The following is a 25613-nucleotide window of genomic DNA, read 5'->3' as shown; positions in this document are numbered from 1 at the left end:
AGGGAGTGAGGGTGAGGGGGTGAGGGCGAGGGGGTGAGGGAGAGGGAGTGAGGGTGAGGGCGAGGGAGTGAGGGTGAGGGCGAGGGGGTGAGGGTGAGGGCGAGGGAGTGAGGGCGAGGGAGTGAGGGCGAGGGAGAGGGGGCGAGGGAGTGAGGGCGAGGGGGTGAGGGCGAGGGAGTGAGGGCGAGGGAGAGGGGGCGAGGGAGTGAGGGCGAGGGGGTGAGGGGGTGAGGGCGAGGGGGTGAGGGGGTGGAGGTGAGGGGGTGAGGGGGTGAGGGTGAGGGGGTGAGGGTGAGGGTCCCTCGCTGCCTCTCCGACACTCTGATGTTCTGAAGTTTCTCTCTCCGTCTGATTGGTTCTTTAGGATTTTGGGGATGATGTCGGCCGAGGGTCATCGCCTCAGTTCCAGTTTCATCAAAACCGAACCCTCGAGTCCCTCCTCCATCATCGATACAGTCACTCACCACAGTCCCACCGAGCGGCCGGACAGTAACCCAGGATATAACCTCACCGTGACCTCTCACCCCCACGGCCTGGACTCTCCTTCCCTCTTCTCCAGCTCCGCCTCCCTGGTGCCCTGTCGGACGCACTTTGACCCCTGCTCAGGAGTGATGGTGGACGACTGTTCGACAAAGTGTGAGTTTCCCCTGAACTCTACCCCCAGGAGGCTGTGCCTGGTGTGTGGGGATGTGGCGTCCGGCTATCACTACGGAGTGGCCTCCTGCGAGGCCTGTAAGGCTTTCTTCAAACGGACCATCCAAGGTAGGAGCTGATTGGCGGAGAGCATGCGGCACCCTGAGCCAATCGAGGTTCAGTAACCCTCGGGGTAACGGAACAGGACATCCTGAAAGTCCACCAATCAGAACCCGGGAGGGTGGGGGAGGGGGTAAGAGAGGGTGGGGGGCGTGGGGGGATGGAGGCAGGGAGATGGCTGGGATGGGGGTTAGGGGGAAGTGGGGGTAGGAGGGAGAGGAATTAGGGTGAGGAGTGGGGGTGGGGATGAGGGATGGGGTGGGGGTGAGGGGTGGGACCGTGGGGAGCTGTGAATGCGACATGTGGGGACAGTAAATCTGAGAGACATCAAGTGGTCAGTGGAGTGGATGTGAGACCATCCAATAGAGGCATGGCAGGGACGGGTCAGTGGGTCAGTGGGTGATGGGTCAGTGGGTCAGTGGGTGGTGGGTCAGTGGGTGATGGGTCAGTGGGTCAGTGGGTGGTGGGTCAGTGGGTGGTGGGTCAGTGGGTGATGGGTCAGTGGGTGGTGGGTCAGTGGGTGGTGGGTCAGTGGGTCAGAGGGTCAGTGGGTGGTGGGTCAGTGGGTCAGAGGGTCAGTGGGTGGTGGGTCAGAGGGTCAGTGGGTGATGGGTCAGTGGGTCAGTGGGTGGTGGGTCAGTGGGTGGTGGGTCAGTGGGTGGTGGGTCAGAGGGTCAGTGGGTGGTGGGTCAGAGGGTCAGTGGGTGGTGGGTCAGTGGGTGGTGGGTCAGTGGGTCAGAGGGTCAGTGGGTGGTGGGTCAGTGGGTCAGAGGGTCAGTGGGTGGTGGGTCAGTGGGTGATGGGTCAGTGGGTCAGTGGGTGGTGGGTCAGTGGGTGGTGGGTCAGCGGGTGATGGGTCAGTGGGTCAGCGGGTGATGGGTCAGTGGGTCAGTGGGTCAGCGGGTGATGGGTCAGTGGGTGATGGGTCAGTGGGTGGTGGGTCAGTGGGTGGTGGGTCAGTGGGTGGTGGGTCAGTGGGTCAGTGGGTGATGGGTCAGTGGGTCAGTGGGTGATGGGTCAGTGGGTCAGTGGGTGGTGGGTCAGTGGGTGGTGGGTCAGTGGGTGGTGGGTCAGAGGGTCAGTGGGTGGTGGGTCAGAGGGTCAGTGGGTGGTGGGTCAGTGGGTGGTGGGTCAGTGGGTCAGAGGGTCAGTGGGTGGTGGGTCAGTGGGTCAGAGGGTCAGTGGGTGGTGGGTCAGTGGGTGATGGGTCAGTGGGTCAGTGGGTGGTGGGTCAGTGGGTGGTGGGTCAGCGGGTGATGGGTCAGTGGGTCAGCGGGTGATGGGTCAGTGGGTCAGTGGGTCAGCGGGTGATGGGTCAGCGGGTGATGGGTCAGCGGGTGATGGGTCAGTGGGTGATGGGTCAGTGGGTGGTGGGTCAGTGGGTGGTGGGTCAGTGGGTGGTGGGTCAGTGGGTGGTGGGTCAGTGGGTCAGTGGGTGATGGGTCAGTGGGTCAGTGGGTGATGGGTCAGTGGGTCAGTGGGTGGTGGGTCAGTGGGTGGTGGGTCAGTGGGTGGTGGGTCAGTGGGTGATGGGTCAGTGGGTGGTGGGTCAGTGGGTGGTGGGTCAGTGGGTGATGGGTCAGTGGGTGGTGGGGTTCTGCGAGCAGGAGGGAGAGATTTGAATATATTAGATCCAGAATTTGCAGCACTGCATCTTAACCCAGTGCTGCCGGGTGAGGGAGGGGCTTTAACGGGTAACGGGGGGGTTTAATGGGTAACGGGGGGGATGGGGTTTAACGGGTAACGGGGGGATGGGGTTTAATGGGTAACGGGGGGATGGGGTTTAACGGGTAACGGGGGGGATGGGGTTTAACGGGTAACGGGGGGGATGGGGTTTAACGGGTAACGGGGGGGATGGGGTTTAACGGGTAACGGGGGGGATGGGGTTTAACGGGTAACGGGGGGATGGGGTTTAACGGGTAACGGGGGGATGGGGTTTAACGGGTAACGGGGGGATGGGGTTTAACGGGTAACGGGGGGGATGGGGTTTAACGGGTAACGGGGGGATGGGGTTTAACGGGTAACGGGGGGATGGGGTTTAACGGGTAACGGGGGGGATGGGGTTTAACGGGTAACGGGGGGGATGGGGTTTAACGGGTAACGGGGGGATGGGGTTTAACGGGTAACGGGGGGGATGGGGTTTAACGGGTAACGGGGGGGATGGGGTTTAACGGGTAACGGGGGGGATGGGGTTTAACGGGTAACGGGGGGATGGGGTTTAACGGGTAACGGGGGGATGGGGTTTAACGGGTAACGGGGGGGATGGGGTTTAACGGGTAACGGGGGGGATGGGGTTTAACGGGTAACGGGGGGATGGGGTTTAACGGGTAACGGGGGGGTTTAACGGGTAACGGGGGGATGGGGTTTAACGGGTAACGGGGGGATGGGGTTTAATGGGTAACGGGGGGATGGGGTTTAACGGGTAACGGGGGGATGGGGTTTAACGGGTAACGGGGGGGATGGGGTTTAACGGGTAACGGGGGGATGGGGTTTAATGGGTAACGGGGGGATGGGGTTTAACGGGTAACGGGGGGATGGGGTTTAACGGGTAACGGGGGGATGGGGTTTAACGGGTAACGGGGGGATGGGGTTTAATGGGTAACGGGGGGATGGGGTTTAACGGGTAACGGGGGGGGGGAGTTTAATGGGGGGGAGGAGGACAGGACAAGAGCAGCAATGGGCCCTCGATGTAGATTGTGAGGAAAGTGGGGATAATGTGTTTAAGGCAGGGAGCTCAGCGCTTCCTGAATAAACATTGAGTTAAAAGGAGGGAAAAATATCCACCTGACCTCGGAGTGAATCCCATTTCCCCTCTCACCCCTGCCTCACTGACCAGTAGCTGCTCCCAGACAAACAATATCTTGATTTTAAAATTCTCATCCTGATTTTCAAGTCTCTTCCTTCTCTCAGCCACCTTTATCCAACGCCACAACACCTGGAGATCTCGGCACGAATTCCAGCCTCTGATTCCAGTTACAATATTGATGGCTCTGTCTTCAATTGCCTTCCTAAACCTCCCACCTCCACCCCTCCCCAAACCTCCATGGGGGAGATATTTGTGGGAGATATGTATGTTTTTTCTGGCTAAGATTCATCTTTATTTCCCTTCCCCCTGCAGTATAAATATCTCCCACTATCTCTGCCTTTTAGCTTTAACAAAGGGTCACCTGGAGTCGGAACGACAGCTCTTTTCTCTCCTTACAGATGCTGCCAGACTGCTGAGATTTTCCAGCATTTTCTCTTTTGGTTTCAGATTCCAATATCCACAGTAATTTGCTTTTATCCCAGTAAATCTTCCCCTCCCTGTGCATCACCCACCCCCCCAAACCCTGACTGCCCCGGGATCCTCCTCTGGGAAGCCATACCAGGCAGAGCTAGTGAGAATGCAGAGGCAATAGGGAAGAGATTGGACGCTATTCCTGCAGCAAGCAGTAACCGTCCAGGAACCAGTGTTGGGACATCTTTTGAGGCCTGGGCAGGATCTTTCAGTGGGAGAGGCATGGAATGAAGAAGGAGACATTGCGCCATCAGCATGCAATGAATAGGAAAATCTCTCTATAATGTGTGGGAAACGCTATCAATAAAGTGTAGGAAAGACTCTTTATAATGTGTGGGAAACTCTATCTATAATGTGTAGGAAACGCTATCTATAATGTGTAGGAAAGACTCTCTATAATGTGTGGGAAACTCTATCTATAATGTGTAGGAAACGCTATCTATAATGTGTAGGAAAGACTCTCTATAATGTGTGGGAAACTCTATCTATAATGTGTGGGAAACACTATCTATAATGTGTAAGAAACTCTATCTTTAAAGTGTAGGAAACTCTATCGATAATGTGTGGGAAACACTATCTATAATGTGTGGGAAACGCTTTCTATAATGTGTGGGGAACACTATCTATAATGTGTGGGAAACGCTTTCTATAATGTGTAGGACACTCTATCTATAATGTATAGGAAACGCTATCTATAATGTGTGGGAAAGTCTATCTATAAAGTGTAGAAAACGCTATCTATAATGTGTGGGAAACTATAATGTGTAGAAAACACTACCTATAATGTGTGGGAAACTAACTATAATGTGTAGAAAACGCTATCTATAATGTGTGGGAAACACTATCTACAATGTGTAGAAAACGCTATCTATAATGTGTAGAAAACGCTATCTATAATGTGTAGAAAACGCTATCTATAATGTGTGGGAAACGCTATCTATAATGTGTGGGAAACGCTATCTATAATGTGTAGAAAACGCTATCTATAATGTGTGGGAAACGCTATCTATAATGTGTAGAAAACGCTATCTATAATGTGTAGAAAACGCTATCTATAATGTGTAGAAAACGTTATCTATAATGTGTGGGAAACGCTATCTATAATGTGTAGAAAACGTTATCTATAATGTGTGGGAAACGCTATCTATAATGTGTAGAAAACGCTATCTATAATGTGTGGGAAACGCGATCTATAATGTGTGGGAAACACTATCTATAATGTGTAGAAAACGCTATCTATAATGTGTAGAAAACGCTATCTATAATGTGTGGGAAACGCGATCTATAATGTGTGGGAAACACTATCTATAATGTGTAGAAAACGCTATCTATAATGTGTAGAAAACGCTATCTATAATGTGTGGGAAACTCTATCTATAATGTGTCGAAAACGCTATCTATAATGTGTAGAAAACGCTATCTATAATGTGTGGGAAACTCTATCTATAATGTGTCGAAAACGCTATCTATAATGTGTAGAAAACGTTATCTATAATGTGTGGGAAACTCTATCTATAATGTGTCAAAAACGCTATGTATAATGTGTCGAAAACGCTATCTATAATGTGTAGAAAACGCTATCTATAATGTGTGGGAAACTCTATCTATAATGTGTGGGAAACTCTATCTATAATGTGTCGAAAACGCTATCTATAATGTGTAGAAAACGTTATCTATAATGTGTGGGAAACGCTATCTATAATGTGTCGAAAACGCTATCTATAATGTGTAGAAAACGTTATCTATAATGTGTGGGAAACGCTATCTATAATGTGTCGAAAACGCTATCTATAATGTGTAGAAAACGCTATCTATAATGTGTGGGAAACTCTATCTATAATGTGTGGGAAACGCTATCTATAATGTGTGGGAAACGCTATCTATAATGTGTAGAAAATGCTTTCTATAATGCTAGCTACAATGTGCAAGAAACACTGTTACAATGTGCAGGAAATACTGTCTCTAATGTGTAATAAACACTATCTCTAATGTGTTTGGAAACGCTATCTGTAATGTGTAGGAAATGTATCTATAATGTGTCAGATGCACGATCTATAACGTTTAGAAAACACTATCTATAATGTGTGGGAAACGCTATCTATAATGTGTAGGAAACTCTGTCTATAACGTGTGGAAAACTCTATCCTTAATGTGTAGGAAACTCTATCTATAATGTGTAGGAAACTCTATCTATAATGTGTAGGAAACTCTATCTATAATGTGTGGAAAACTCTATCCTTAATGTGTAGGAAACTCTATCTATAATGTATAGGAAACACTATCTATAATGTGTGGGAAACGCTATCTATAATGTATAGGAAACACTATCTATAATGTGTAGGAAACTCTATCTATAATGTATAGGAAACACTATCTATAATGTGTGGGAAACGCTATCTATAATGTGTGGGAAATGCTATCCATAATGTGTAGAAAATGCTTTCTATAATGCTAGCTATAATGTGCAAGAAACACTGTTACAATGTGCAGGAAATACTGTCTCTAATGCGTAATAAACACTATCTCTAATGTGTTTGGAAACGCTATCTGTAATGTGTAGGAAATAGAACATAGAACATAGAACGTTACAGCGCAGAACAGGCCCTTCGGCCCACGATGTTGCGCCGACCAGTTACAAAAACAATGACCCACTATCCTATACCAATCCCTTTTCGTCCATAAACCTATCCACGGATCTCTTAAACGCCCCCAAACTAGGCGCATTTACAACTGCAGCAGGCAGGGCATTCCAATCCCTCACCACCCTCTGGGTAAAGAACCTACCCCTGACATCCGTCCTGTAACTACCCCCCCTTAATTTAAAGCCATGCCCCCTCGTGCTAGCTTTCTCCATCCGAGGAAAAAGGCTATCACTATCCACCCTATCTAAACCTCTAATCATCTTATATGTTTCAATAAGATCCCCTCTTAGCCGCCTTCTTTCCAACGAAAACAACCCTAAATCCCTCAGTCTCTCCTCATAGGACCTCCCCACCATACCAGGCAACATCCTAGTGAACCTCCTCTGCACCCTCTCCAACGCCTCCACATCCTTCTTGTAATGTGGGGACCAGAACTGCACACAGTACTCCAAGTGCGGCCGCACCAGAGTTTTGTACAGTTGCAACATGACGCTGCGACTCCTAAATTCAATCCCCCTACCAATCAACGCCAAGACACCGTATGCCTTCTTAACAACCTTATCTACTTGATTCCCAACTTTCAGGGATCTATGTACACATACACCTAGATCCCTCTGTTCATCCACACTATTCAAAGTCCTCCCGTTAGCCCTATACTCAACACATCTGTTGCTCCTACCAAAGTGAATTACCTCACACTTCTCCGCATTAAACTCCATCCGCCACCTCTCGGCCCAGCTCTGCAACCTATCTAAGTCTCCCTGCAGACTATGACACCTTTCCTCACAATCTACCACACCTCCGACTTTGGTGTCATCAGCAAATTTACTAATCCACCCAACTATACCCTCATCCAGATCATTAATAAAGATTACAAAATACAGTGGCCCCAAAACAGATCCCTGAGGCACACCACTCGTAACCGAACTCCATGATGAATATTTACCATCAACCACCACCCTCTGTCTCCTATCTGATAGCCAATTCCTGATCCAACTTCTTAGATTACCCACAATCCCATACATCTGCATTTTCTGCAGAAGCCTACCATGGTGAACCTTATCGAACGCCTTACTAAAATCCATGTATACCACGTCAACTGCCTTACCCCCATCCACCCCTTTGGTCACCTTCTCAAAAAACTCAATAAGGTTAGTAAGGCACGACCTACCCGCTACAAAACCATGCTGACTATTTCTAATCAATTCATTACACTCCAAATAACTATAAATCCTATCCCTAATAATTTTTTCTAAAACCTTGCCCACAACAGAAGTAAGACTCACCGGTCTATAATTCCCGGCAAAGTCTCTGTTCCCCTTCTTAAACAATGGGACAACATTCGCTATCCTCCAATCCTCCGGGACTACACCAGAGACCAATGACGACCTGAAGATCAGAGCCAGAGGCTCTGCAATCACCTCTCTAGCCTCCCAGAGAATCCTAGGGTAGATCCCATCCGGACCAGGGGACTTATCTATTTTCAGCCCCTCAAGAATATCCAGCACATCCCCCTTATCAACCGTAATACTGTCTATTTTACACCCCTGCAACCCAGTGTCCTCCTCAGCTATATTCATGTCCCCCTGCGTGAACACCGAAGAGAAATATTGGTTCAATGCTTCTCCAATCTCCTCCGGTTCCACACACAACTTCCCTCTGCTGTCTGTAACTGGCCCTAATCTTGCCCTGACCAACCTTCTGCTCCTGACATACCTATAGAACGCCTTAGGATTCGCCTTAATCCTATCAGCCAAAGTCTTCTCATGTCCTCTTTTAGCCCTTCTTAACTCCCTCCTAGCCAATCTAAAGCTTTCTAGTGCACTACCTGAGCCCTCAAATCTCATCCGAACATAAGCCTCCTTTTTCTTTTTAACCATCGACTCAACTCTTTTAGTGCACCACGGTTCCCTAGCCCTACCAATTCCTCCTTGCCTGACAGGGAGATACCTGTCGCGGACTCGCAGTAGCTGCTCCTTGAAAAAACTCCACATTTCGGACGTTCCCAGTCCCTGTAACCTCCTAGTCCAATCTATGCTTCCTAATTCACTCCTAATAGCCTCATAATTACCCTTCCCCCAGCTAAAACTACTGACCCGAGGTTCATGCCTATCCCTTCCCATCACTAAGGTGAACGTAACCGAATTATGGTCACTATCACCAAAATGCACACCAACTTCCAAGTCTAGCACCTGGTCTGGCTCATTTCCCAGCACCAAATCCAATATAGCCTCACCTGTAGTTGGCCTATCTACATACTGAGTCAAAAAACCTTCCTGCACGCTTTGTACAAACACTGACCCCTCTAACGAGCTAGAACTATAGCAATTCCAATCAATATTCGTAATGTATCTATAATGTGTCAGATGCACGATCTATAATGTTTAGAAAACACTATCTATAATGTGTGGGAAACACTATCTATAATGTGTAGGAAAAGCTATCTATAATGTGTGGGAAACACTCTCTATAATGTGTAGGAAACTCTGTCTATAATGTGTGGAAAACTCTATCCTTAATGTGTAGGAAACTCTATCTATAATGTGTAGGAAACTCTATCTATAATGTGTAGGAAACTCTATCTATAATGTATAGGAAATGCTATGTATAATGTGTAGGAAACTCTAACTATTATGTATAGGAAACACTATCTATAATGTGTGGGAAGTGCCATCTATAATGTGTAGAAAACTCTATCTATAATGTGAGGGAAACTCCAGCTATAATGTGTAGAAAACACTCTCTATAATGTGCGGGAAACACTATCTATAATGTGAGGGAAACTCTATCTATAATGTGTGGGAAACGCTATCTATAATGTGCGGGAGACTCTATCTATAATGTGTAGGAAACGCTATCTATAATGTGTGGGAAACGTTATCTATAATGTGTGGGAAACTCTGTAATGTGTAGAAAACGCTATCTGTAATGTGTGGGAAACTCTATCTATAATGTGTGGGAAACGCTATCTATAATGTGCGGGAGACTCTATCTATAATGTGTAGGAAACGCTATCTATAATGTGTGGGAAACGTTATCTATAATGTGTGGGAAACTCTATAATGTGTAGAAAACGCTATCTGTAATGTGTGGGAAACTCTATCTATAATGTGTGGGAAACGCTATCTATAATGTGTAGAAAACGCTATCTATAATGTGTGGGAAACGCTATCTATAATGTGTAGAAAATGCTCTCTATAATGCTAGCTACAATGTGCAAGAAACACTGTTACAATGTGCAGGAAATACTATCTTTAATGTGTAATAAACACTATCTCTAATGTGTTCAGAAATGCTATCTGTAATGTGTAGGAAATGTATCTATAATGTGTCAGATGCACGATCTATAATGTTTAGAAAACGTTATCTATAATGTGTGGGAAACTCTATCTATAATGTGTGGGAAACTCTATCTATAATGTGTAGAAAACTCTATGTATAATGTGTAGAAAACTCTATCTATAATGTATAGGAAACACTATCTATAATGTGTAGGAAACTCTATCTATAATGTGTGGGAAACGCTATCTATAATGTGTGGGAAACGCTATCTATAATGTGTGGGAAACGCTATCTATAATGTGTAGGAAACTCTATCTATAATGTGTGGGAAACACTGTCTATAATGTGTGGGAAACGCTATCTATAATGTGTAGGAAACTCTATCTATAATGTGTAGGAAACACTATCTATAATGTGTAGGAAACTCTATCTATAATGTGTGGGAAACTCTATCTATAATGTGTAGGAAACGCTATCTATAATGTGTGGGAAACGCTATCTATAATGTGTAGGAAACTCTATCTATAATGTGTGGGAAACACTGTCTATAATGTGTGGGAAACGCTATCTATAATGTGTAGGAAACTCTATCTATAATGTGTAGGAAACGCTATCTATAATGTGTGGGAAACGCTATCTATAATGTGTAGGAAACTCTATCTATAATGTGTGGGAAATGCTATCTATAATGTGAGGGAAACATAGAATCATAGAAACATAGAAACATGACAGTGCAGAAGGAGACCATTTGGCCCATCGAGTCTGCACCGACCACAATCCCACCCAGGCCCTATCCCCATGTATTTACCCTGCTAACTGCCTGACACTAAGGGTCAATTTAACATGACCAATCAACCTAACCCTCACATCTTTGGAATATAGGAGGAAACCAAGCACCCGGTGGAAACCCACTCTGACATGGGGAGAATGTGCAAACTCCGCCCAAGGCTGGAATTGAACTCAGGTCCCTGTCGCCATGAAGCAGCAGTGTTAACAATTGTGCCATTGTGTCGCCCACTCCACCTTTCCTCTACACTCTCTGAGGAACAGAATTTTACAGTCCAATGATCCTCTGAGAGACAAAAAAATTCTCCTCATCCCCACTTTAACTTGGAGACCCCTTATTTTTAAAACTGTCCCCTGGTTCTAGTCTCTCCCTCAGGAACTGGTCAGCACAAGTTGCTCTCAGAAGGTGGCGTTGACAACCATGTGACCTGATGGGCATCTTAAGGGACATCTGAGAATCAAGCATGTTATAGAACATAGAACATTCCAGCGCAGTACAGGCCCTTCAGCCCTCAATGCTGCGCCGACCAGTGGAACCAATCTAATGACCCTCTAACCTAAACTATTCCAATGTTATCCATATGCCTATCCACTGACCACTTGAATGCCCTTAAAGTTGGCGAGTCCACAACTGCTGCAGGCAGGGCATTCCACGCCCTTACTACCCTCTGAGTAAAGAATCTACCTCTGACATCCGTCCTATAATTACCACCCCTTAATTTAAAGCTATGTCCCCTCGTGTTAGCCATCACCATCCGAGGTAAAAGGCTCTCACTGCCCTCCCTATCCAATCCTTTGATCATCTTGTATGCCTCAATCAGGTCACCTCGTAACCTTCTTCTCTCCAATGAAAATAACCTCAAGTCCCTCAGCCTTTCCTCATGAGACCTTCCCACCATACCAGGCAACATCCTGGTAAACCTCCTCTGCACCCTTTCCAATGCCTCCACATCTTTCTTATAATGCGGCGACCAGAACTGTACGCAATACTCCAAGTGTGGCCGCACCAGAGTTTTGTACAGTTGCAACATGACCTCACGGCTCCAAAATTCAGTCCCTCTACCAATAAAAGCTAACACACCATATGTCTTCTTAACAACCTTATCAACCTGGGTGCCAAATTTCAGGGATCTATGCACACGTACCCCGAGATCACTCTGCTCGTCGATACTACTAAGAGTCCTTCCATTAGCCCTATATTCTGTACTCCTGTTACTCTTACCAAAGTGAATCACCTCACACTTTTCCGTATTAAACTCCATCTGCCACCTCTCAGCCCAGCTCTGCAGCTTATCTATGTCTATGAAACGCTTTCTATAATGTGTAGAAAACACTCTCTATAATGTGTGGGAAACGCTATCTATAATGTGTGGGAAACGCTATCTATAATGTGTGGGAAACGCTATCTATAATGTGTGGGAAACACTATCTATAATGTGTAGGAAACGCTGTCTATAATGTGTAGGAAATGCTATCAATAATGTGTAGAAAACTCTATCTATAATGTGTAGGAAACTCTATCTATAATGTGTGGGAAATGCTATCTATAATGTGTGGGAAATGCTATCTATAATGTGTGGGAAATGCTATCTATAATGTGTGGGAAACGCTATCTATAATGTGTAGAAAACGCTATCTATAACGTGTGGGAAACTATCTATAATGTATAGGAAACACTGTCTATAATGTGTGGGAAACTCTATCTATAATGTGTAGAAAATGCTCTCTATAATGTGTGGGAAACGCTATCTATAATGTGTAGGAAATGCTATCTATAATGTGTGGGAAATGCTATCTATAATGTATAGGAAACACTGTCTATAATGTGTGGGAAACTCTATCTATAAAGTGTAAAAAATGCTCTCTATAATGCTAGCTACAATGTGCAAGAAACACTGTTACAATGTACAGGAAATACTGTCTCTAATGTGTAATAAACACTATCTCTAATGTGTTTGGAAACGCTATCTGTAATGTGTAGGAAATGTATCTATAATGTGTCAGATGCACGATCTATAATGTGTAGAAAACGTTATCTATAATGTGTGGGAAACTCTATCTATAATGTGTAGAAAACTCTATCTATAATGTGTAGAAAACTCTATAATGTGTAGAAAACGCTATCTATAATGTGTGGGAAACGCTATCTATAATGTGTAGAAAACTCTATCTACAATGTGTAGGAAACTCTATCTATAATGTGTAGAAAACTCTATCTATAATGTGTAAGAAACTATCTATAATGTGTAGAAAACTCTATAATGTGTAGAAAACGCTATCTATAATGTGTGGGAAACGCTATCTATAATGTGTAGAAAACTCTATCTACAATGTGTAGGAAACTCTATCTATAATGTGTGGGAAACGCTATCTATAATGTGTGGGAAACGCTATCTATAATGTGTAGGAAACGCTATCTATAATGTGTGGGAAACACTATCTATAATGTGTGGGAAACACTATCTATAATGTGTAGAAAACTCTATCTATAACGTGTAAGAAACTCTATCTATAATGTGTAGAAAACTCTATCTATAATGTGTAGAAAACGCTATCTATAATGTGTGGGAAACGCTATCTGTAATGTGTGGGAAACGCTATCTATAATGTGTAGGAAACGCTATCTATAATGTGTAGGAAACTCTATCTATAATGTGTAGGAAACTCTATCTATAATGTGTAGGAAACTCTATCTATAATGTGTAGGAAACGCTATCTATAATGTGTAGGAAACGCTATCTATAATGTGTAGAAAATGCTATTGATAATGTGTGGGAAACTCTATCTATCATGTATAGAAAACACTCTCTATAATGTGTGGGAAACACTATCTGTAATGTGTAGAAAACACTCTAAAATGTGTGGGAAATGCTATCTATAATGTGTGGGAAACTCTATAGATAGCATTTTCCAGACATTATAGATAGAGTTTCCCACACATTACAGATAGCGTTTTCTAGACATTATAGATAGCGTTTCCCACACGTTGTAGATAATGTGTAGGAAACGCTATCTATAATGTGTAGGAAACACTATATATAATGTGTAGGAGAGTCTATTTATAATGTGTGCGAAACACTATCTATAATGTATAGAAAACGCTATCTATAATGTATAGAAAACGCTATCTATAATGTGTGGGAAACACTGTCTGTATTTTGTTGTTACCGCTCTTGATTAGGTGCTTGAACTCACTCCGTATAATAGATTGAAACAGAATTCTGTATGACTGGAAACTCTCATCTGTGGTGCTAAATAAATATGCTGACTATGCGCTTACATCATTGTTAGAAAGATGCAAACTGTCACAAAAATGTGGCTGAGGGACTCCCTGAAATGTTTTGGAAACATTCACCCTAAAGCTGGATACACGGCCGAGAGATTGTACGGGAGGTAATCTCTCAATGTATTCAGGTTATTATCAAAGTTATACAATGGAGGTTCACTATTGATAGGATTTATTATTGTCACAAGTATTAACATACAGTGAAAAGTATTGTGTCTTGTGTGCAATACACACAAAGCATACCATTCATAGAGAGTGAAAGAAGAAAGTGCAGAATGTAGTGTTACAGTCACAGCGAGGGTGTAGAGAAAGATCAAATTAATGTGAGGTAGGTCCATTCAAGTCTGACAGCAGCAGGGAAGAAGTTGTTTTTGAGTCGGTTGGTATGTGACCTCAGACTTTTGTATCTTTTTCCTGACAGAAGAAGGTGGAAGAGAGAATGTCCGGGGTGTGTGGGGTCTTAATTATACTGGCTGCATTGCTGAGGCAGCAGGAAGTGTAGACAGAGCCAATGGATGGGAGGCTGGTTTGTGTGATGGATTGGGCTACATTCACAACCCTTTGTAGTTTCTTGTAGTCTTGGGCAGAGCAGGAGCCCAGACCGAGCTGTGATACAAAGTTGGTGAGAGTCGTAGCTGACATGTCAAATTTCCTCAGACTTCTGAGAACATAGAAGTGTTGGTGGGGGTTTCTTAACTATAGTGTTGGCATGGGGGGACCAGGACAGCTTGTTGGTGATCTGGACACCTAAAATTTTGAAGCTCTCGACCATTTCTATTTTGTCCCCATTGATGTAGACAGGGGCATGTTCTCCTTTACGCTTCCTAAAGTCAGTGATAATCTCCTCCATTTTGTTGACATTGAGGGAGAGATTATTGTCACCGTACCAGTTCACCAGATTCTCTATCTCGTTCCTGTACTCTGTCTCGTCATTGTTTGAGATCCGACCCAGTACAGTGGTATCATCAGCAAACTTGAAAATGGTGTTGGAGAGGAATTTGGCCACGCAGCAAATGGGATGCTGGCCTTCATAGCGAGGGGGATTGAATATAAAAGTAGGGAGGTCTTGCTGCGGCTGTATAGGGCATTGGTGAGGCTGCAGCTGGAGTACTGTGTGCAGTTTTGGTCGCTGCACTTACGCAATGATATTTTGGCCTTGGAGGGAGTGCAGAGGAGGTTTACTAGGCTGATACCGGAGTTGAGGGGGTTGAGCTATGAGGAGAGGCTGAATGAACTAGGCTTGTACTCGTTAGAGTTTGGAAGAATGAGGGGAGATCTCATTGAGACATATAAGATGATGAATGGGATGGATAGGATAGAGGTGGAGAGACTCTTCCCACTCAGAAAGGACAGCAGGACGAGGGGGCACAGCCTCAAGATAAAGGGGGGGCGGTTTAGAACGGAGTTGAGGAGGAACTTCTTCACTCAAAGGGTGGTGAATCTCTGGAATTCTCTGCCCGTTGAAGTGGTGGAGGCTGCCTCGCTAAATATATTTAAGACGCGGGTTGATGGGTTTTTGATAAGAGAGGGGATTAAGGGTTATGGGGAGAGGGTGGGAATGTGGAACTGAGCCACGACAGATCAGCCATGATCTTATTGAATGGCGGGGCAGGCTCGAGGGGCTAGATGGCCTACTCCTGCTCCTATTTCTTATGTTCTTATGTGTATAAAGAGTATAGCGGGGGCTGAGAACACAGTCTTATGGGGCACTGGCGTTGAGGATTATCGTGGAGGAGGTGTGTTGCCTGTCCTTACTGATTGTGGTCTGTGAGCTAGGTAGTTCAGGATCCAGTCGCAGAGAGAGGAGCCAAGGCCCAGGCCACGGAGTTTGGAGATGCGTTTCGTGGGAATAATGGTGCTGAAGGCTGAGCTCTAGTCAATAAATAGGAGTCTGATGTAGGTGTCCTTGTTATCTAGGTGTTCCAGGCTTGAGTGCAGGATCAGGGAAATGGTGTCTGCTGTGGACCTGTTGCAGCAGTAGGCAAACTGTGATAGATCCAGGCAGTCTGGGAGGCTGGAATTGATTCATGCTGCGACGAACCTTTGGAAGAACTTTGTAATGATGGACCATCATAGAGCCCATGATCGTGTCACAGAGGTTTACAGCATGGAAACAGGCCCTTCGGCCCAACTTGTCCATGCTGCCCTTTTCTTTAAAGCTAAGCTAGCCCCAATTGCCTGCGTTTGGCCCATATCTCTCTATATCCATCGTATCCATTTAACTACCTAAATGCTTTTTAAAAGATAAAATTGTACCCATCTCTACTACTACCTCTGGCAGCTTGTTCCAGACACTCACCACCCTCTGTGTGAAACAATTGCCTCTCTGGACACTTTTGTATCTCTCCCCTCTCACCTTAAACCTATGCCCTCTAGTTTTAGACTCCCCTACCTTTGGGAAAAGATATTGACTATCTCGCTGATCTGTGCCCCTCATTACTTTATAGACCTCTATAAGATCACCCCTCAGCCTCCTACGCTCCAGAGAAAAAATCCCAGTCTATCCAACCTTTCTTTATAACCATTAACTGAGTAAGTCCTGCCCTGGTTCAATCTACCAAAATGCATCACCTCGCATTTGTCTAAATTTTAAACTCTATCTGCCATTCGTCAGCCCACTGGCCCAATTGATCAAGATCCTGTTGCAGCTGGAGATATCCTTCCTCACTGTCCACAACGCCACCAATCTTGGTGTCATCTACAAACTTACTAATCATGCCCCTATATTCTCATCCAAATCATTAATATAAATGACAAATAACAGTGGACCCAGCACTGATCCCTGAGGCACACCGCTGGTCACAGGCCTCCAGTTTGAAAAACAACCATCTACAACCACCCTCCGGCTTCTGTCACCAAACCAATCTTGTATCCATTTAGATACCTCATCCTGGATCCTGTGAGATTTAACCTTATGCAGCAACCTACCATGTGGTACCTTGTCAAAGGCTTTGCTAAAGTCCATGTAGACAACATCAACTGCACTGGCCCCATCTACCTTCTTGGTGACTCCTTCAAAAAACTCAAATTCATAAGACATGATTCTCCACTCAGGAAGCCATGCTGACTGTTCCAATGTCTTGCACGATTTCAACAAGACGTTCCAACTCCTGTATTCAATGTTGTCACCAATGAAAGAAGGAGCTTTACTCTGTATCTAACCCCGTTTTGTACCTGTCCTGGGAGTGTTTGATGGGGACAGTGTAGAGGGAGCTTTACTCTGTATGTAACCCCGTGCTGTACCTGTCCTGGGAGTGTTTGATGGGGACAGTGTAGTGGGAGCTTTACTCTGTATCTAACCCCGTGCTGTACCTGTCCTGGGAGTGTTTGATGGGGGACAGTGTAGAGGGAGCTTTACTCTGTATCTAATCCCGTGCTGTACCTGTCCTGGGAGTGTTTGATGGGGACAGTGTAGAGGGAGCTTTACTCTGTATGTAACCCCGTGCTGTACCTGTCCTGGGAGTGTTTGATGGGGACAGTGTAGTGGGAGCTTTACTCTGTATCTAACCCCGTGCTGTACCTGTCCTGGGAGTGTTTGATGGGGGACAGTGTAGAGGGAGCTTTACTCTGTATCTAACCCCGTGCTGTACCTGTCCTGGGAGTGTTTGATGTGGGGACAGTGTAGAGGGAGATTTACTCTGTATCTAACCCCGTGCTGTACCTGTCCTGGGACTGCCCTGCAATAGTGGAGTGAAGACATTGGTGTGGGTGGGGATGGGGAGTGGGGATGGGGAGTGGGGAGGAAAGGGGACTGGGTGGGGAGTGGGGGAAGAGGGGGACTCACACAATGTGGTTTGTGTGCATGGGTAATGCTGTTCTCTGCTTTGGCCCAGGAAACATCGAGTACAGCTGCCCAGCCACCAATGAGTGTGAAATCACAAAACGCAGACGGAAATCCTGCCAAGCCTGTCGATTTATGAAGTGTCTGAAAGTAGGAATGCTGAAAGAAGGTAAGAGGAGTGAAAGAAAGGATGATACTGATGGAGAGAGAGAGATCTCATCAAACACTCCCAGGACAGGTACAGCACGGGGTTAGATACAGAGTAAAGCTCCCTCTACACTGTCCCCATCAAACACTCCCAGGACAGGTACAGCACGGGGTTAGATACAGAGTAAAGCTCCCTCTACACTGTCCCCCCATCAAACACTCCCAGGACAGGTACAGCACGGGGTTAGATACAGAGTAAAGCTCCCTCTACACTGTCCCCATCAAACACTCCCAGGACAGGGACAGCACGGGGTTAGATACAGAGTAAAGCTCCCTCTACACTGTCCCCCCATCAAACACTCCCAGGACAGGTACAGCACAGGGTTAGATACAGAGTAAAGCTCCCTCTACACTGTCCCCCATCAAACACTCCCAGGACAGGTACAGCACGGGGTTAGATACAGAGTAAAGCTCCCTCTACACTGTCCCCCCATCAAACACTCCCAGGACAGGTACAGCACGGGGTTAGATACAGAGTAAAGCTCCCTCTACACTGTCCCCCCATCAAACACTCCCAGGACAGGTACAGCACGGGGTTAGATACAGAGTAAAGCTCCCTCTACACTGTCCCCCCATCAAACACTCCCAGGACAGGGACAGCACGGGGTTAGATACAGAGTAAAGCTCCCTCTACACTGTCCCCCCATCAAACACTCCCAGGACAGGGACAGCACGGGGTTAGATACAGAGTAAAGCTCCCTCTACACTGTCCCCCCATCAAACACTCCCAGGACAGGGACAGCACGGGGTTAGATACAGAGTAAAGCTCCCTCTACACTGTCCCCCCATCAAACACTCCCAGGACAGGTACAGCACGGGGTTAGATACAGAGTAAAGCTCCCTCTACACTGTCCCCCCATCAAACACTCCCAGGACAGGTACAGCACGGGGTTAGATACAGAGTAAAGCTCCCTCTACACTGTCCCCCCATCAAACACTCCCAGGACAGGTACAGCATGGGGTTAGATACAGAGTAAAGCTCCCTCTACACTGTCCCCATCAAACACTCCCAGGACAGGGACAGCACGGGGTTAGATACAGAGTAAAGCTCCCTCTACACTGTCCCCCCATCAAACACTCCCAGGACAGGTACAGCACGGGGTTAGATACAGAGTAAAGCTCCCTCTACACTGTCCCCCCATCAAACACTCCCAGGACAGGTACAGCACGGGGTTAGATACAGAGTAAAGCTCCCTCTACACTGTCCCCCCATCAAACACTCCCAGGACAGGTACAGCATGGGGTTAGATACAGAGTAAAGCTCCCTCTACACTGTCCCCCCATCAAACACTCCCAGGACAGGTACAGCACGGGGTTAGATACAGAGTAAAGCTCCCTCTACACTGTCCCCACATCAAACACCCCTAGGACAGGTACAGCACGGGGTTAGATACAGAGTAAAGCTCCCTCTACACTGTCCCCCATCAAACACTCCCAGGACAGGTACAGCACGGGGTTAGATACAGAGTAAAGCTCCCTCTACACTGTCCCCACATCAAACACCCCTAGGACAGGTACAGCACGGGGTTAGATACAGAGTAAAGCTCCCTCTACACTGTCCCCCCATCAAACACTCCCAGGACAGGTACAGCACGGGGTTAGATACAGAGTAAAGCTCCCTCTACACTGTCCCCCCATCAAACACTCCCAGGACAGGTACAGCACGGGGTTAGATACAGAGTAAAGCTCCCTCTACACTGTCCCCATCAAACACTCCCAGGACAGGTACAGCACGGGGTTAGATACAGAGTAAAGCTCCCTCTACACTGTCCCCCCATCAAACACTCCCAGGACAGGTACAGCACGGGGTTAGATACAGAGTAAAGCTCCCTCTACACTGTCCCCCCATCAAACACTCCCAGGACAGGTACAGCACGGGGTTAGATACAGAGTAAAGCTCCCTCTACACTGTCCCCCCATCAAACACTCCCAGGACAGGTACAGCACGGGGTTAGATACAGAGTAAAGCTCCCTCTACACTGTCCCCATCAAACACTCCCAGGACAGGTACAGCACGGGGTTAGATACAGAGTAAAGCTCCCTCTACACTGTCCCCATCAAACACTCCCAGGACAGGGACAGCACGGGGTTAGATACAGAGTAAAGCTCCCTCTACACTGTCCCCCCATCAAACACTCCCAGGACAGGGACAGCACGGGGTTAGATACAGAGTAAAGCTCCCTCTACACTGTCCCCCCATCAAACACTCCCAGGACAGGGACAGCACGGGGTTAGATACAGAGTAAAGCTCCCTCTACACTGTCCCCCCATCAAACACTCCCAGGACAGGGACAGCACGGGGTTAGATACAGAGTAAAGCTCCCTCTACACTGTCCCCCCATCAAACACTCCCAGGACAGGGACAGCACGGGGTTAGATACAGAGTAAAGCTCCCTCTACACTGTCCCCCCATCAAACACTCCCAGGACAGGTACAGCACGGGGTTAGATACAGAGTAAAGCTCCCTCTACACTGTCCCCCCATCAAACACTCCCAGGACAGGGACAGCACGGGGTTAGATACAGAGTAAAGCTCCCTCTACACTGTCCCCCCATCAAACACTCCCAGGACAGGTACAGCACGGGGTTAGATACAGAGTAAAGCTCCCTCTACACTGTCCCCCCATCAAACACTCCCAGGACAGGTACAGCACGGGGTTAGATACAGAGTAAAGCTCCCTCTACACTGTCCCCCCATCAAACACTCCCAGGACAGGTACAGCACGGGGTTAGATACAGAGTAAAGCTCCCTCTACACTGTCCCCCCATCAAACACTCCCAGGACAGGTACAGCACGGGGTTAGATACAGAGTAAAGCTCCCTCTACACTGTCCCCACATCAAACACCCCTAGGACAGGTACAGCACGGGGTTAGATACAGAGTAAAGCTCCCTCTACACTGTCCCCCATCAAACACTCCCAGGACAGGTACAGCACGGGGTTAGATACAGAGTAAAGCTCCCTCTACACTGTCCCCACATCAAACACCCCTAGGACAGGTACAGCACGGGGTTAGATACAGAGTAAAGCTCCCTCTACACTGTCCCCCCATCAAACACTCCCAGGACAGGTACAGCACGGGGTTAGATACAGAGTAAAGCTCCCTCTACACTGTCCCCCCATCAAACACTCCCAGGACAGGTACAGCACGGGGTTAGATACAGAGTAAAGCTCCCTCTACACTGTCCCCCCATCAAACACTCCCAGGACAGGTACAGCACGGGGTTAGATACAGAGTAAAGCTCCCTCTACACTGTCCCCCCATCAAACACTCCCAGGACAGGTACAGCACGGGGTTAGATACAGAGTAAAGCTCCCTCTACACTGTCCCCCCATCAAACACTCCCAGGACAGGTACAGCACGGGGTTAGATACAGAGTAAAGCTCCCTCTACACTGTCCCCCCATCAAACACTCCCAGGACAGGTACAGCACGGGGTTAGATACAGAGTAAAGCTCCCTCTACACTGTCCCCATCAAACACTCCCAGGACAGGTACAGCACGGGGTTAGATACAGAGTAAAGCTCCCTCTACACTGTCCCCCCATCAAACACTCCCAGGACAGGTACAGCACGGGGTTAGATACAGAGTAAAGCTCCCTCTACACTGTCCCCCCATCAAACACTCCCAGGACAGGTACAGCACGGGGTTAGATACAGAGTAAAGCTCCCTCGACACTGTCCCCCATCAAACATTCCCAGGACAGGTACAGCATGGGGTTAGATACAGAGTAAAGCTCCCTCTACACTGTCCCCATCAAACACTCCAAATCAGTGTTACAAATAAAGCCATGTCATGGTGCTGTGACCAGCGCCTTGGTGAGTTGTATCAGGGCAGAAGAAAGAGCCTTAAATATGCAATGTGATCAAGTTATAAAGTTCACAAAGTTGTTGTGCCTTAGAATACAAAAATCAGAAACTGAGGAATTCAGGTTTTAGAGAGATTGCTGGGTACAGATTCTACACACGCTGACTCTCACTGGGGTGAAGATCCACACACTCTCTGTATCTAACCCTGTGCTGTACCTGTCCTGGGAGTGTTTGATGGGGGGACAGTGTAGAGGGAGCTTTACTCTGTATCTAACCCCATGCTGTACCTGTCCTGGGAGTGTTTGATGGGGGGACAGTGTAGAGGGAGCTTTACTCTGTATCTAACCCCATGCTGTACCTGTCCTGGGAGTGTTTGACGGGGGGACAGTGTAGAGGGAGCTTTACTCTGTATCTAACCCCATGCTGTACCTGTCCTGGGAGTGTTTGATGGGGACAGTGTAGAGGGAGCTTTACTCTGTATCTAACCCAGTGCTGTACCTGTCCTGGGAGTGTTTGATGAGGGGACAGTATAGAGGGAGCTTTACTCTGTATCTAACCTCGTGCTGTACCTGTCCTGGGAGTGTTTGATGGGGGGACAGTGTAGAGGGAGCTTTACTCTGTATCTAACCCCGTGCTGTACCTGTCCTGGGAGTGTTTGATGGGGACAGTTTAGAGGGAGCTTTACTCTGTATCTAAACCTTGCTGTACCTGTCCTGGGAGTGTTTGATGGGGGGGACAGTGTAGAGGGAGCTTTACTCTGTATCTAACCCCATGCTGTACCTGTCCTGGGAGTGTTTGATGGGGACAGTGTAGAGGGAGCTTTACTCTGTATCTAACCCCGTGCTGTACCTGTCCTGGGAGTGTTTGATGGGGGGACAGTGTAGAGGGAGCTTTACTCTGTATCTAACCCCGTGCTGTACCTGTCCTGGGAGTGTTTGATGGGGGGACAGTGTAGAGGGCGCTTTATTCTGTATCTAACCCCGTGCTGTACCTGTCCTGGGAGTGTTTGATGGGGGACAGTGTAGAGGGGGCTTTACTCTGTATCTAACCCCGTGCTGTACCTGTCCTGGGAGTGTTTGATGGGGGACAGTGTAGAGGGAGCTTTACTCTGTATCTAACCCCGTGCTGTACCTGTCCTGGGAGTGTTTGATGGGGGACAGTGTAGAGGGAGCTTTACTCTGTATCTAACCCCGTGCTGTACCTGTCCTGGGAGTGTTTGATGGGGGACAGTGTAGAGGGAGCTTTACTCTGTATCTAACCCCGTGCTGTCCCTGTTCTGGGAGTGTTTTATTTGATTTTATTTATTATCGTCGCATGTATTTGTGAAATATGTACACAAATTTGTCACGTATGCAGTGAAAAGTCTTGTTTCTTGTGCATTATTCAAACAAAGCGTATCATTCATAGAGAAGGAAAGGGGAGGGTGCAGAATGTAGTGTTACAGTCGCAGCTAGGGTGTAGAGAAAGATCAACTTAATGCGAGGTAGGTCCATTCAAAAGTCTGACAGCAGCAGGGAAGAAGCTGTTCTTGAGTCAGTCGGTATGGGACCTCAGACTTTTGTATCTTTTTTCCCGACGGAAGAAAATGGAAGAGAGAATGTCCGGGGTGTGTGGGATCCTTAATTATACCGGCTGCTTTACCGAGGCAGTGGCGAAGTGTAGACAGTGTCAATGGATGGGAGGCTGGTTTGTCTGATGGACTGGCCTACACTCATGATAATCTGCAGTTTATTGTGGTTTTGGCTATAGCAGGAGCCCATACCAAGCTGTGATACAACCGGAAAGAATGGTTTGTATGGGGCATTTGTAAATGTTGGTGAGAGTCGTCGCGGACTTGCCAAATTTCCTTACTCTTCTGAGGAAGTAGAGGCGTTGGTGGACTTTCTTAACTATAGTATCAGCATGGGGGGACCAGGACAGCTTGTTGGTGATCTGGACACCTAAAATCCTGAAGCTCTCGACCCTTTCTACTTCATCCCCATTGATGTAGACAGGGGCATGTTCTCCTTTACGCTTCCTAAAGTCGATGACAATCTTCTTTGTTTTGTTGACATTGAGGGAGAGATTATTGTCGCCATACCAGTTCACCAGATTCTCTATCTCGTTCCTGTACTCTGTCTCGTCATTGTTTGAGATCCGACCCTCTACAGTGGTATCATCAGCAAACTTGAAAATCGTGTTGGAGGGGAATTTGGCCACGCAGTCATAGGTGTATGAGGAGTATAGTAGGGGGCTGAGAACACAGTCTTATGGGGCACCGGTGTTGTGGATGATCGTGGAGGAGGTGTTGTTGCCAATCCTTACTGATTGTGGTCTGTGAGTTAGGAAGTTCAGGATCCAGTCACAGAGAGAGGAGCCAACACCAAGATCAGGGAGTTTGGAGATGCGTTTCATGGGAATAATGGCATTGAAGGCTGAGGACACTTCAGGAGCTTTCAAGCGGTTATTGGATAGGCACATGGAGCACAGCAGAATGATAGGGAAATGGGATAGCTTGATCTTGGGTTCAGACAAAGCTCAGCACAACATCGAGGGCCGGAGGTTTTATGTTCTATGTTTTTTTTAACTCTCTCTCTCTCTCTCTCTGTGTCTCCCTCTGTCACTCTCCTCCCTCCCCCTGTCCATTTCTCTCTCTGTCTCATTCTCTTCTACTCTTTTCTTTCTTCCTCTCATCCTTTTACTTTCCTTCAATTTCACACTCCCTCCTTCTTCGCCAATGCTCCTTTAAATCGATTTCTCTCTGTCTTGGTGTTTATATTTTCCTCCATTTCTTTTCCTCGCCCTGCCCCCCTCTCTCCCCTCTCTTCCTCCCCCTCTCTCCGTCCCTCCCCCTCCCCTCCCTCTCCCCTCTCCCCCTCTCTCCGTCCCTCCCCCTCCCCTCCCTCTCCCCTCTCCCCCTCTCCCCTCTCCCCCTCTCTCCGTCCCTCCCCCTCCCCTCCCTCTCCCCTCTCCCCCTCTCCCCTCTCCCCCTCTCTCCGTCCCTCTCCCCCTCCCTCTCCAGGTGTGCGGTTGGACCGTGTACGAGGAGGTCGGCAGAAATACAAGCGACGGATGGATGTGGATCCAGATTCAGTTCTCCCGCTGCAGCTTCCCTCTCCAGTGAAGCGGCCCTGTAACTATCGCAGGGATGTGAAAGGCTCAAAGCAACATTCACCGCCCCCCCCCCACACCGCCCCCCCCCCCCCACCCCACCACCGCCCACCCACAGCCCACCCACAGCAATGTCATTCTGGGGAGAACAGCTCCCTCTCTCTGCTGGAACCAGCCAAACAATTTCAAAGAACAAAGAAAATTTATTAGCAATTTTGAAAAAACCTGAGGGTGGATAAATCCCCTGGGCCAGATGGAATACGTCCAAGGATACTTTGGGAGGCAAGGGATGAGATTGCGGGGCCTTTAGCTTTGATCTTTGGATCCTCACTCTCCACGGGGATTGTGCCAGAGGATGGAGAGTGGCAAATGTTGTTCCTCTCTTCAAGAAAGGAAATAGGAATGACCTGGTAATTATAGGCCGGTTAGTCTTACTTTGGTGGTCGGTAAGTTAATGGAAAGGGGTCCTGAGGGATAGAATTTATGACCATTTGGAAAGATTCAGTTTAATCCGGGATAATCAGCACTGTTTCGTTAGGGGTAAGTCCTGCCTCACAAATTTGATTAATTCTTTGAAGAGGTAACTAAGTATGTGGACGAAGGTAGAGCAGTTGATGTCGTATACATGGATTTTAGTAAGACGTTCGATAAGGTTCCCCATGGTAGGCTCATGAAGAAGGTAAGGAGGTGTGGGATAGAAG

The 25613-nt window shown here is 47.3% G+C and overlaps 1 protein-coding gene across 1 annotated transcript in view; it reads left to right on the top strand.

Moving 5' to 3' along the window:
• The first annotated feature begins 368 nt into the window (after positions 1-368).
• The window catches only part of esrrb (estrogen-related receptor beta), a 43199-nt gene continuing 17954 nt past the window's right edge, over positions 369-25613 (top strand). The window contains exons 1-3 of the mRNA XM_080202090.1: positions 369-762; positions 17860-17976; positions 24824-24934. Of these exons, the coding sequence (XP_080058216.1) occupies positions 375-762; positions 17860-17976; positions 24824-24934 (616 nt within the window). The 5' untranslated portion in view covers positions 369-374. The remainder of the gene's footprint in view (positions 763-17859; positions 17977-24823; positions 24935-25613) is intronic.

This window comes from Carcharhinus amblyrhynchos, chromosome 14 (assembly GCF_965287045.1).
Source record: "Carcharhinus amblyrhynchos chromosome 14, sCarAmb.v2.hapA, whole genome shotgun sequence".
Classification (NCBI taxonomy): domain Eukaryota; kingdom Metazoa; phylum Chordata; class Chondrichthyes; order Carcharhiniformes; family Carcharhinidae; genus Carcharhinus; species Carcharhinus amblyrhynchos.
The sequence above is the reverse complement of the archived record's forward strand: the minus strand, read 5'-3'. Positions and strand labels throughout refer to the sequence as shown.